Below are 14,147 nucleotides of genomic sequence, written 5' to 3' on the forward strand. Positions count from 1 at the left end.
TAAATGTTGCTGCCCTTACTCAGTTAGATCTCTGGTATTATGCCTTCTCTGGAATTCTGGTATATCACTTCCCTTCCTCTCATATTCTCCTTTCTGTTTAGTTATGGCTATGATGATGCTTCTACCATTTGTCTGAATTAAAAGGACTTTGGGTGTTTGGTATGTTGCTCTGAGACAAAACTCATGAAGCAATTTGCCCCCAACTCTAAAATGATATGAAAAAAAAAGCAATCTGAGCCTTTCTTATTAATTATTATTATTATTATTTATTATCTTCAGTTGATATGTCATATGTAGACATGTAGTTCTCTACTTCTCTTTGTCTTTATTGGCTTTAAAGTTTAAAGCCTTTAATGGTTTTATAATTGAGCAGGAAGATGAGGAATGGATGAATGCTGATTGCTGAAGGCTGATTGGTGACTGCTGAGTACTTTAGTAGTTTAGTGTTGTTTGAGAATTGTTGATTTTGTCATTTTGTGAACTTCATTTTTGCTTTTTGAACACCAGTTGGAAACTGGAATTGGTCAGTTTTTAGCTTTGGTAATTTAATTTTAAGTTATTAAGTTTCAACATTTTTACAGTTTTTTTTTTGGTATGTTTTATAATCCGACTTCAAACCGAAACCCGACCCCCACCGGACCCTATCCGAACAAGGGAAATCCTAAGGATTTCCCCCTTAATTCGAACGGATTGGGGTAGTTTTTCCCAATCCGAAATCCGGACGGGTGAACGGTTCTATAAACCGAACCGCCCAAACCCGTCCGATGCACAGCCCTAGCAGTGCCAACAGACGGAAGTAGTTTTACCACTTTTTTAGATGGATGACCCATTCATTGATGCCAAAGATTGACTGAACTTGTCACACCATTTATTGTATGATGTTGCATTGAATCGATTCCCTTGAAGTAGTAAAGTCCATCCATTCTAACACCCGTTCCAATCAGTTCCCCCGATTGGTCCTGTATAGCACACATATAAGAGTTAAAGTGGACATTGCTATGCATATCATTATTTAACTGAGAAACAGAAATAAGGTTGCAACTTAAAAGACGGAACATAAAGAACATGATTAAGAACAATTTTGTCCGTTAATCGAACCGAGCCTTCTCGAGTTGCAACCACTGTTTTTCCGTTGGGTAAACCAACAGGGCAATGAAATATATCTTTTGCATCAGTCATTCGAGTGGAAAACGTGACGAGAAGCCCTTGTGTCAATTATCCACAACCGTGGATCAAATTTACCATTCAATTGATCATCAAAAATCTTTGTACCACTAATTAGCCATGTTAATGCCTGCGGCTGCTCGTCGTCAGTCATTGATGAGTTTATGCGCATGTATAAACCTTAGCGACTGATACCATGTATAATACAAATAAACAAGAAGAAGAGGAAAAATTAATATATTATGTCTTGTGTAAACTTCAATACAAGCACTTGTATATATAGTGCCAACAAGATGATGAAAAATGAATACAAATGAGAAAATAAAGTGACACATGGAAAACTCAAGAGACACATGAGAAACCCAAGAGACACATAATTATTAATATAGATGATTAATATCATCAAATATCTCAACACTAATTGATGTAGTCTGGAGATTTGAGAGCAGATCTGTTAGCGTCTCTGGAAATCAACAGTCCCAAGCTTTCAATTTCTTGGTCTCGGATTCTGCCAAGTTAGAACCACATATGCTTATATCCACTTTGATTTCTCTCCTTAAAAACATCCAGAAAAAAAAAAAAAAAAAAAACTGTTATCATATCATCTAAATCCTAATCATTAGTTGTTACATATATATATATATATATATATATATATATATATATATATATATATATATATATATATATGCTGCAGAAGGAACTACTACAAAGGTTATTTTGTCTCTCTGGGATCAACTATTACAAAAACCTCATTGACTCTCTCTTGCTCAAAGGTTTTGTCCTAATTGTTTGCAACCTGCAATTCCTCACAGATCATTATATTGTTTTCCAAGATTTAATAACCCTTTACATGCAACAGGAATCGTGCCATTCGTAACTATAAATCACTATGATCTCCCTCGAGAACTTAGAAAATGCTTTGCCTTGCGAGAACACCACCGTCCCTGCCGACGGGATTGACTGGTGTGGGTGGTTCAAGAAAAACCCATCGAAGGTCGCCAGATTTGAGGCGGAGAAAGGCGGTGATGACAGAGCTGGACTGATGAAGAAGACTACTGGAAATGATAAAAACACTGACGGTGAACAAACAGAGAAGTTGAGGAGGACTAAAAGTGTCCAACGATCGATAAGCGTGGCTACAAAAATTGACAATTTTTTTTTATGGAAGACCAAAATTATCTAATGTCTAATAAGTCTAGGACCAAAAAAGGAATTAACTCTAAAAAATACATTAAGGAAGAAATAGTAACCCAAATAAAGCAAAAGTAAGTTCCATTAAAATGGAATGAATACTTTGAACAATCTAATATAATGTTACAAATTTTATTAAAACACACAAATTTGGGCACAAGAATCATCAACTGTTACCATAAAATTCAAACAGCATACTCTGAATCCTACTGCGGAGCAACACAATCTTATTGCGGCGTGGAAGGTGGAGGAGCCTGTAGTTTTTCCCGGAGATCTTTTCTCAATATTTTTCCGGATGCAGATTTTGGAATTGCATGAATAAAGTATACCTTGTGTAACTTCTTATAAAATACCACCTGTATATATGTTTTATACAAAAAAGAATGCCACAATTCTAGTTAGTTAAGGTCGGAATTCGTGCAATGAGTCGAGTCAAAATGCAAACGTAATACTTATAGTGAAGTGTGGTGATAAAAAATGATACCTACCTGTTTGGCAATAAATTCCTTTACAGCTTCTTCAGTGAGATCAAATCCATCCGAGGATCGAACCACAAAAGCAACAGGGACTTCTCCGGCTGCATCATCTTTTTGCCTGCAAATTAATTTTTACTACTACAATTAATATCTCAAACTAATAATATATAATATATTTTTTGAAAGCAATAATATATAATATATAATGGACACCTAATCATGCATTTTATTGATGAACTTTAGTAGATAGGATTGACTTACGGTACGACAGCAGCATCTGCAATCATCGGGTGGCTCAGAAGCAGAGCCTCAAGCTCAGCTGGTGGCACCTAAACATTTAATTTCCAAAAACATAAGTACATAACATATAATATATATTTTGAATTTTGAAAGGGAAAACAAAAAAAGTAATATGTTGGGGAGGCCAGTAAAAGGACAAATCAGGTGGTTAAGAGATTGTTAGGCAGAAGCTTGTTAAATGTTAAGCTTAATATTTTATCTTTAAAAAATGTGGTAGTAAATTAATAAAGTTCTCTATTGATTGTGAACTATAACTTTTGGTATAATGGTAAACGCTCAACTGTAACAAAATACCCATAATGCATGCATGCCTACCTGGAAGCCTTTGAATTTGATGAGTTCTTTAACTCTGTCGACGATGAAAACTTCATCGTCATCGTCTACAAACCCAATGTCGCCGGTGTGGAGCCACCCATCCACATCAATAGTCCGAGCGGTGGCCGCCGGATCATTCAAATACTCTGAACCACACGCACACAAATTGAGGGAAATTGAAATTCAATTTGAAGCTACCTGCTTAATGATATGATTGAGAAGTTAAAAGCTAACCTTTCATGATTTGAGAGCCACGTATGCAAATCTCTCCGGGTTTGTTGCGGCCAAGGGAGCAGCCGGTTTCCGGGTCTACCACCATCAGCTCGGCGTTCCTCACTACTGAGCCGCAGGAGCCGGATTTAGCAGGGAGCGGCTGCTTAGCGAACGCCGGGCACATTGACAATACTGGCCCTGCCTCAGTCATTCCATAACCCTGCACCCCACGCAAATAACAATCATTACATATCATTATTTAGTTCTTTTTATTTTATATATAAATTTGTTACTCCGATCCATATTAAAAGTTAAATAGCGTGAGGAATTTTCTAACATTATTGTTTCACTTATATTATATAGATTCTCAAAGTTTACTCTTGATGTTATAGGTACTGATAAATTTTATTTTATTTTATTTTTATGTGGAACACAATACAAATGTTTATACCAAAATTTTATATGTTGAGAGTAGAAAATAGGAGTAAATAATTTAATTTTTTTATTGTTAATATTAGCTTTAAATGCATTTCCAAATTTCTATGAGCTAACATGGGCTACATGTTAAGTAATCATTACAAATTACAATGACGCCGACTTTTAATTGGACCATAATTATTAATTTTGTATCAAATTTTGTCATTTAGTTAAATATCTATTTAATAAATATTAAATTTAAAAGTAATATAAAAATTGATTTTTTTTTTTATTGCGATGAGCAAATTGAGTTCATAAACTTGATACATCATGTTTATCATTAGTGGGAATATAAAGAATCAATATTTTATATTATTATTTTTAAATTTAATTACTACTAAATTGATATTATCAAAGTTTGAACAAAATTAATAATCATGTGACTATTTATGATCAAATTGAAAATAAAAATGAAAATTGATGAAAATCAATAGTCAAGTAATCATTTATATTTAAATTAATAGAAGTATGAAAATTGGTAAAAAAAAAATAAATAATCAAAGAATCGTTCGTTAAACTAACTCTATTTTGTATAAGAATAATTTCAAGATTGAATTTTATCACAAATCAAGTGTTTTTATTTGTTAATCAAGATCATTAATAGGTTAAAATGTAGGGAAGTACTAAAAAAAACACTACGTCAAATCTGGGACACGTAATAACAACCTTAAATATGCATCATATGGTTGCTGCATCCCCACGTTCTCCGATTTCCAATGTTTTCTCTACCTTCTAATTTATGAATTCTGTTCACCCACTCTCCTACGGAGTGTATTTTTATTTTGGGTGGTGTAGCTTACTCTATAATTTTTTTAATATTGTCAACTCTATTACAAATATGTTGTAACCCAAAGAGTCAATTCACATCAAAATTTGATTATGTGACCTTCACTTAAAGAGAGTAAAAAATGCACCAACTGAGTATAATGTGTTTGACAGCTTACTTTATAATTTTATATCTACACTTCTTTTAATTTTTTTTTTTTAAATATTTATGATTCTTTGCAAATTAATATTTATTCTATACTAATGTCTATATTAACGGGTCCAATTTTGAAACCACCCACTTGAAATGATAAAAGATGTGTTATCATATTTGTATATTGTTGCTAACCTGGATTTTTAGTACTAAATACATTTAAATATTAAAAATAATAAAATTTTTCGATTTCAATATAGTTATATATTTTTCTCGTATTCCTAACATATCAATAAATATAATATAACCAATAAATATGTAATTTTTTCTTAATATAACTTTCATTTTCACAACCTTATATAAACTTTAAAAAAAATTTATTTTCATCAGCTACTATAAATTAATTGACGCTATCATGAGTCTACATAAGAATTTTAATACAATGAAAATATATTAAAAATAAATTTAAGACATTATCTGCAACTCTGCAAGCACAGCAGAAGCTCTGGTTACCTAATATATTAAAAATAAATTATATTTGGAGTAAAGAAAAGGGTAAATTGTAAAGTAACTTCAAAATTTTACCAAACCACGTGAACATGCCACGTTGATTGACACCTCAATAACCTAATTTTTCTACAAAAGATCTTCGGTTTGCAGTTGTACTTTCTATAATTCTATAAATAGGATCCCAAAATATTCTCTTGAGATTCTTATTTTGAAACTCAGATTTTTTGGCAGCAGGAAAATCAATCAATGGTGTTGGTTTTTTTTTTTTTTTTTTTTTTTTGGTGGTTTTTGGTATGTCAAATAGGAGAGAAAGAAAAGGGAATAGGAAAAATGGAAGAAAAAAGAAAATGAAAAGAAATTTGAGAGGAAAAAAAAAATTAATGGACATTCATGTACCAGCTGGGCACAACAAAATTTGTTACACGTAACAATTATTAGACAATTCAAGTCCTTTTGTTGGGAGGAAATTAAAATTCCACACACACCTAATTTCAAAGGCAAACAAATTCTATGTTTAGTTGAAGGGAATTGCAATTTTGCAGAATTGTAATTCCTCTGTATTCACAAAATTAGAATCTCATGCCTTCTCCTGATATTTTTAATTTCATAGTGCATACGAAAAAAAAATACCCTTAAGGCAAAATTACATTTCTCTTTTCTAATCTAAAATTGATATTTCATTTTAACGAATTAGAATTGCATATCTCCCACTAATATTATCTCAAATTACATGACTAAATAAATTTTAGAAGCTATTAAATATGTTCTACCAAAACACGTGTATATCCAAAGTGAACAATCAATTTAATGATGTGAGCAAATTACAAATAACAACTGCATTATATTATATTTTTGCAACAAATTTACTTGTATTTTTAAGATTTATAATAATAATAATAATAATAATAATAATAATAATAATAATAATAATAATGTGGGCATATTCTTTTTTGAAAACAAATGTGGGCTTATTCTAAATTCTTACTTTATTTTCACACTATTCCTCATAAAATTACAATTCATTTCCCTTCTAATTTCTTCATTGTAACTAAACACTCCGTAAAGATTTGCTATGACCTTTTTTTAACTGTTGTGAAAGAAAGTAAAAAATTAAATTTTATGGCTAAAATCCTAATTTAAAAAAAAAAAAAAAAAAAAGTACATAGCACATGCACTCCTGCACTTAAGCTATTCAATGCACACGCTCGCTGAGTGATTAGAATGCCCTTTAGTTGGTAACCACTCCAGTGTATATATATATATATATATATATATATATATATATATATAGTCTGTGGACCACAATCAAAAATCAATTCATTAGCTGTACTCTTAAGCATGCTATTGGCTTTTCGTATGGAATTGATGAGCTTATCAACACATTAATTTTTTCATGCAAGATAATCTTGTGTGGTATTCTACAAGACCGAACCCCACTCGATCTCGTCCTTATCTCCCTTCTAGTCTTCTAGACGGCTTCAAAGATAGCCTCCAACTTAATTTCTCTTATCATAACCCTCAATTATATATAATTAAATACTTATATTTTAAAAAATATTACGATATTATGTAATTTTAAATTAATAAATGAATTATCATTAATATTCTATCATACCCTTCAATTGTACCTAATTGAATATTGAGTTTTTAACTTTTAAATCAAAAACGAATGATATATAATTCTATATGGCAATTAAAATTCCTTTTTATTTTCAAGTTGATTATTGTCTTTTTAATAAAAAAAGAAATCCAAAAGGGGTAGAAAAACTCATCTATCACATTTACTTGTTCAGCTGTCCGAACATGCTACCACCAAAAATACAGCCGACAACATTACTCATTTACTCCCATCGGCCATCACCATTACCCCCATAAATATATATATACTACCTCCAATATATATATATATATATATATATATATATATATATATATTCCATCGGGAGGAAGGGAAAACTCTAATTAGTCTAAGGGTAATTTTGTAATTCTATGAAAAGGCAATCCAAGTAGAAATTTACTTTGGTCGCCTTCTTCATTGAGAAGGCAATCCAGGTAAAAATCGTCTCCTTCTCCGGTGAGAAGGCGACCCATTGAGCTGCCTTCTCACTGGAGAAGGCAGCCCAATTGCCTTCTCCAGTGAGAAGGCAGTCACTCGCCTTCTCACCAGAGTAGGTGACGTTTCATTTTTTTTTTTTAATGTTTTAATTAATAAGTTGTTAATTGCAAGTTTGACTAGGTGGTGCAAATATCAAAATTATCCTCATTTGCCTATTTGCACCACCTAATAATTATTAAAAACTTTTACATTTTTACAATTTTAAAATGTTTTATACCCGCTTTTGGTCAAAAGGTGGTGCAAATAGCAACCCTTAGTCTAATCTTTGGATGGCTTACTATTATTTCGTTTATTTCTACTTTATTTTTAAAAAACTTTCTAAATTAAAATTGATTTGTAAAAAGAAATGTTAATTAAGTTATAATTCCTTTTTTTTTAAATAATAAAATAAAGACATATAAGGGTAATTTTATCCCACCAAGCATACATTTATCATTTATTTCTCTCTAAAAAGTTAATCCCCAACAACTCGACACTATAGGACACGTGAGAGATGTAAAGCACGATAACTCAAGAGATAAGACCAAATGTCTTCTAAATAATAGCTAGGGAACCAATTAGCAGCCGGTGCTGTGGGCATTTAATCATTTATTCTAATATTATTGTTAATAATTTGACCTATAAATATCAAAATTATTAGGAACAATAAATTGAAAATAATTAGAGGTTTAGCTTGGAAAGCTCACTCACGAAGCATGAGAGAAGATAAGTGAATAGTGGTTGGAGGAATGAGAGAAAAAAAAACAAATGAAAGTAATAACGTGACAGCGACAGATAGAGTGTTTACCTGACCAAAAATGGCCTGAGGGACTCGCTGGAGGAGCGCCTCCTCCAGCTCCTTCCCCAGCGGCGCGGCGCCGGAGAGCACCACCCGGATGGAGCTCAAATCGTAGGAATCCACGATCGGATTCTTGGCCAGCGCCAGGACCAGCGGCGGCACCACCGCCGCCACGGACACCCGGTGCTTCTTCACGAGCTCCAGCAACGCTTTGATTTCGAATTTCTGCATCAGCAGCACCGCCGCCCCTGCTCGGAGGGAGCAGAGGAGAACGGAGTTGAGAGAAAATATATGGAACAATGGCAGCACGCACAGAACGACGTCGTCTTCCTTGAGGTACAGGTTCGGGTTCTCGCCGTCGACTTGCTGGGCCACGCTGGTGATCAAGCTCTTGTGGGTCAAGACCACTCCTTTCGGCAGCCCCGTAGTCCCGGAAGAGAACGGCAGAGCCACGGCGTCGTCGGGGGCGATGTCCACCGTCGCCGGAATATCCTCCTCGTCGGCCTCCGACAGCACCGAGAAATGCAAGCAATTTTCCGGCGGGTCATCGACGGTGACCACTGAGAAATCCTCCCCGAGTTTGGGATACTCCTCGCCGGAATCTTTGAGCTTTTCTACGTACATAGACTGGGTAATGATAACCTTCGCCTTGGAAGCACTCATCTGCTTAAAAATCTCGGATTTGGTGTAGAAAGGGTTGGCCGTGGTGGTGACCGCGCCGATCATAGAAGCCCCCATGAAGGAGAAAACAAACTCCGGGCAGTTCTGTAACAGGGTCATAATCACATCCCCCTTCTTAACCCCGAGTTTCCCCAATCCCGACGCTACTTTCCGGCAAATCAAATGGGTTTCGGCGAAGGAATATGTTTTTCCGGTGGAACCCACGATGAGACATGTCCGGTCCCGGTACTCGGCCAGATTCTGGAAACAATAAGTATGGAGTGGGATTTGATTGGGGATGGGTATATCCGGCAACCTCGATCGGAAAATATGAATCTGGGAAGACTGTGCTTGTGTCTTCCCAGAATCTGCAACTTCAAGCTCTGGCTTCTGAGTTTCCACAGATAGCATCTTTCCTTTCTGGGTCTTTAATTTGTGTTTTATTGTATTGTGGAAAGTGATGATGAAAGGGTAATGGAGATACAGAGAGTTGAAGTGTGAGCTCGGAGAAGAAGAAGATGGGAGGGGGAGGGAAGGGAGGAATAATAATATAAACACGAGGGAGAGAGGGTGGTAGGTGGAGCGTGGCAATGCAACCTTAGAGGCTGGTGGATGGGAATGGGATCAACAAAGGGTGAGGTGAACTCTCTGGACAACAAAGCTCTATAGGGGTGCAATCATCAATTCACATTGGATTTTTTTTTGGGATTATAATATCTGTTTATACATACTTTTTAAATCTATTGAAGTACAAAGAGTATCTGTTTATACATATTTTCTAAACCTATTAAAATACAAAGAGTCAACGTCCCACTGATTTCGAACATGTGACTTCTCATTTAAGATGAGACATGATACTTCTTCCTAAAGGAGAAATTCCAAGTTAATCTTAAGGGGGCATTTGGTTCACAGAATCTTGGATTTCCTAGGTAATAGTATTATCTCCAGGAAGGTAATATGAGATTTTGAAAATGTAAAATTATGTGTTTAGTTTGGATTGTGGAATATAATATTACCTTGTTTGGTTAAGAGTTATACTTTATGTTATATGGACCAATTTACAATCATGTCCTCAATAATATAGACACATGTATATTATATTGTATAAACATATATTTATTTCATTATTATTATTATTATTATTATTATTATTATTATTATTATTATTATTATTATTATTATTATTATATACAGATTAGTTAAACAGGACAAAGTTTGAATAATTCAAGATAATCTAATATTACCTAAGAAAATGAGGTAATCACATTACCTTGAAACATTACTGTCACATCAGCTTTCAGGTAATATAACATTACCAAATAATCTCATAATTTGAACCAAACAAGGTAATATAACTTACCAAACTCAAATTACCTAGGTAACTTAAGATGGCCTGAACCAAACGCGGCCTAAGAGCATTTATTAAACATGGTAAAAGTAGCACGCAAGTCATTGAATTTAATATATGTATAATTGAATTAGGGAAAATGGCACTTTTTCCCCCTGTGTTATATACTTATAGCACTTTTTCCCCCTATATTATTTAAGTGACAATTTTCCCCCCTGATATATTAAATGGACATATTTACCCTTAAAATAAATATTTTCTTTATTTTACTTCTCCAACAAATTATAACCACAATTTGAAAAAATAAAATACATTAATTGTTGAATTTAGAATACTTTAAAAATAAAAAAATAAAATTTTAAAATAATGTTTGAACCAACAGTTCAAATTGGATCCGAAATTGTGAAACAACGATTCAAAATAAAAACCAAATCGCGATTATATATACTTATATGTGAGAGTCAATATAAATGTGAAAAAAACATACACTATTTGCAAATATTATAATTCTAATTTTAAGCTATTGCTAGTAGTTGTTCCGATTTGAACCTCTGGTTCACGGTTCAGAATCTATTTTTTTCCACTTCACAATTTTAATAAACGGAAACCCAAATATTGGGTTATGTTATGAATCATAACCGAATTTTTTTTTATTTGATTGCTATAGTGTTCGGTTCAGTTCGAACCGAACCGTGGCCATCCCTACGTATAAACAATAATTTGTTGAACAAGAGAAATAAATAAAATATGTATTTAAGGGTAAAAATGTCTATTTAATATTATCAGGGGGAAAAACCGCCACTTTTATAATAATTGAGGGGGCAAATGTGGATGCATGAATAACTCAGGGGGAAAAAGTGCTATAAGCATATAACATAGGGGGAAAAAGTGTCATTTTCCCATTGAATTATTATTAAGTATGTATAATAGAAACTAACTTGATTGACGTGAGTGACTCTATATCTTCATTTTCAAGAAAGATTGAGAGTTTAAAAATTTCACTTCGTATAAAAAAAAAATTCAATCTAATCAACACCATCAGTTCTCTGCAAATAAAGATTAATTTGAGTATGACAATGCAACCTTTGGAGGCTGGTGGATGGGAATGGGATCAACGAAGGCTGAACTCTCTGGACAACAAAGCTCTCTATAGGATACACTCGTCATTTTACATTGGAAATGTCAATGATACTTGGAATAAGATTCAAATTGGCCACTGAACGTAACTTGAAAAATGCAATTAGGTCACTGAATGAAAAAAAAAAGTGTAATTAGGTCACTGAACACTCCAAAAAATGCAATTAGGCCATTGAACAATCCAACTATATGCAATTTCACATGATAGCAGATTATCATCAATTTCAGCAGTTTACATGCTTACGTGGTAGCTGAGTTGGCATTTTTAAAATAATTTTTAATAATATTTTTTTTAAAAAAAAATTATTAAAAAAAAAAAACGACGGGACCAGCCACCCCCTTCCCGACGGAGACAAAGGAAGAAGGGGGAGGGGGTGGTCGGCGGACACCCCGTCGTTTTTTTTTTTTTTTTTTTTTTTTTTTTTTTTTTTATAAATTTGTTTTTTATTAATTTTTTAAATTTATTATTAAAATTTATAAAAAATTATTAAAAATGTCAATTCAGCTGCCACGTAAGCAGGTAATCTGTTGAAATTGATGGTAACTTGCTATTAGGTAAAATTGCATACATTTGGAGCGTTCAATGGCCTAATTGCACTTTTTTTTATTCAAAGACATAATTGCATTTTTAGGTTACGTTCAGTGACCAATTTGAACCTTATTCATGATACTTCTACTAAAAGGAGAAATTCCAAGTTAATCTTGAAAGCATTTATTAAACTTGGTAAAAGTAGCACAAAGTCATTGAATTAAAAATATGTATAATTGAATGATTGGTAAGTAAAATATATGTGTAACTAAAGCCATATTGGTTCCTTTCAAAAAAAAAAAAAAACAAACATCTTGGTTAACATGGAGGGAAAATTACATTTTTTCCTTTGAGTTATATACTTATAATAGCACTTTTTTTTCCTGAATTATTTAAGTGGTTTCCCCCCCCCCCCCCCCCCCCCCCCCCCGCCTCCTGAAATGTTAAATGGACATATTTACTCTTAAAATAAATATTTCATTTAGTTTTCTTCTCCAACAAATTATGACCACGATTTGGTTCAAACTGAACAGACACTATAACAACTAAACTGAAATATTCCAATTACAATTTAGAATCGAAAACTGATATTTAGAGTTTATTAAAATTACGAATTGAAACGACCCGTTCATGTTCCAAATTGAAAAAAATAAAATACATTTATTGTCCTGGTTGCAGTAGGCGCTAGGCGCTAGTCGGGCGCCCGGACAGCGCCTAGCGCCTAGGCGGGCGCCAAAAAAACAGTGGTAGACTTGCAGTTTGACAATTTTAATGAGGTTGTTTTCAACATTTAATCAAATAACACATCCAAATAAATGAATTAATGATAATTCTTAATTCATAACATCAAAACAATGGTTTTCAAAAAAAAAAAAACATTAAAACAATATTAAAAATTAAAAATACTCAAATACTTCAATCATCAAAAGATTCAAAGTATCAAATTAGTCTACGAGTGTATATATGTCATATTATATATATGTATGCGCGTGTGCGCACACGCACACACATATATATAATAAAAAAATAGGCCGAGCCGATCAAGTTAACTCGACCGAAATGGGCGAGTTAACTCGACTAACTTAGACGCTAGGCGGCCAAATCGACCGAGTTAGGCGCTAGGCGGCCGGTAACCTAGGCGGGCGCCTAGGGGAGAAATCGCCACGGTCTAGAGGCGCCTAGCGCCTAGACCGATTTTTACAACCCTGTTTATTGTTGAATTTAGACTATTTTTAAAATAAAAAATAAAATTTTAAAATAAAGAAAGTTCAAAATCGCGAACCGGATTTGGATCGCCGGTTCACAGTTCAGGATCCAGTTTTTTCGATTCATAATTTTAATAAACTGAAATTCAAATATTGGGTTTTAGATCTCAATCATAACAAAAAATTTTCAATTCGATTGCTACAATGTCCAGTTCAGTTCGAACCGAACCGTGGTCATCCCTACGTATAGTATAAACAATAATTTGTTGGAGAAGAAAAATAAATAAATTGTTTACTTTAAGGGTAAAAATGTCAATTTAATATATCAGGGGGAAACCCACTACTTTTAAAATAATTGAAGGAGCTACTGTGCTTACATAAATAATTTAGGGGAAAAATGTGCTATAAACATATAATACAGGGGAGAAAATTTGCAATTTTTCCTTAACATGAATGATCATACATTCTCAAATCTTAAAATACGTCAAAAGTTAAAAGTACTCTTCTCGTATAAAAAATTAATATGGTCAACACTACCGGTCTGACGCGAACATGAATTAGTTTGAATATGGTGAGTACTTAAAAGTGCCTCCTATACTTAGAGCTGAGCTTACTCAAGACGTGACATAACCAAAAAAAAATGTCTAATTGAAGCTAATTGAGTGAAAAGATTGAAATATACTCCGTATTTAACTCAAATCACAGGGAAAGAAATAAAAAGGTTTCAATTATATATATATTTTATTTATTTATTTATTTATTTATTTATTATTATTATTATTATTATTATTTTAAAATAAAGAAGA

At 33.2% G+C, this 14,147-nt stretch overlaps 1 protein-coding gene across 1 annotated transcript; it reads right to left on the reverse strand.

Annotated features, from left to right (window-relative positions):
* Positions 1-2,416: 2,416 nt before the first annotated feature.
* LOC109193332 (4-coumarate--CoA ligase 2) lies at positions 2,417-9,796 on the reverse strand. The gene is made up of 6 exons (XM_019344192.1): positions 8,472-9,796; positions 3,684-3,882; positions 3,450-3,595; positions 3,096-3,163; positions 2,847-2,952; positions 2,417-2,714 (listed from the first exon to the last, which is right to left on the reverse strand). The coding sequence occupies exons 1-6, from the start codon at positions 9,531-9,533 to the stop codon at positions 2,586-2,588; spliced, it is 1,710 nt and encodes a 569-aa protein (XP_019199737.1). The 5' UTR covers positions 9,534-9,796; the 3' UTR covers positions 2,417-2,585.
* Positions 9,797-14,147: the final 4,351 nt, after the last annotated feature.

This window comes from Ipomoea nil, unplaced genomic scaffold, assembly GCF_001879475.1.
Source record: "Ipomoea nil cultivar Tokyo-kokei standard unplaced genomic scaffold, Asagao_1.1 scaffold1868, whole genome shotgun sequence".
NCBI lineage: Eukaryota > Viridiplantae > Streptophyta > Magnoliopsida > Solanales > Convolvulaceae > Ipomoea > Ipomoea nil.

Bases quoted from the DNA above. Each gene is read 5' to 3' on its own strand.
- LOC109193332 (XM_019344192.1), bottom strand. From the start codon at position 9,533: ATGCTATCTGTGGAAACTCAGAAGCCAGAGCTTGAAGTTGCAGATTCT. The intron at 3,883-8,471 runs GTAAACACTCTA...CGTGGGGTGCAG, and splicing joins CTCAGGCCATTTTTGGTCAG to GGTTATGGAATGACTGAGGC. The intron at 3,164-3,449 runs GTAGGCATGCAT...TTAAATGTTTAG, and splicing joins TCAAATTCAAAGGCTTCCAG to GTGCCACCAGCTGAGCTTGA.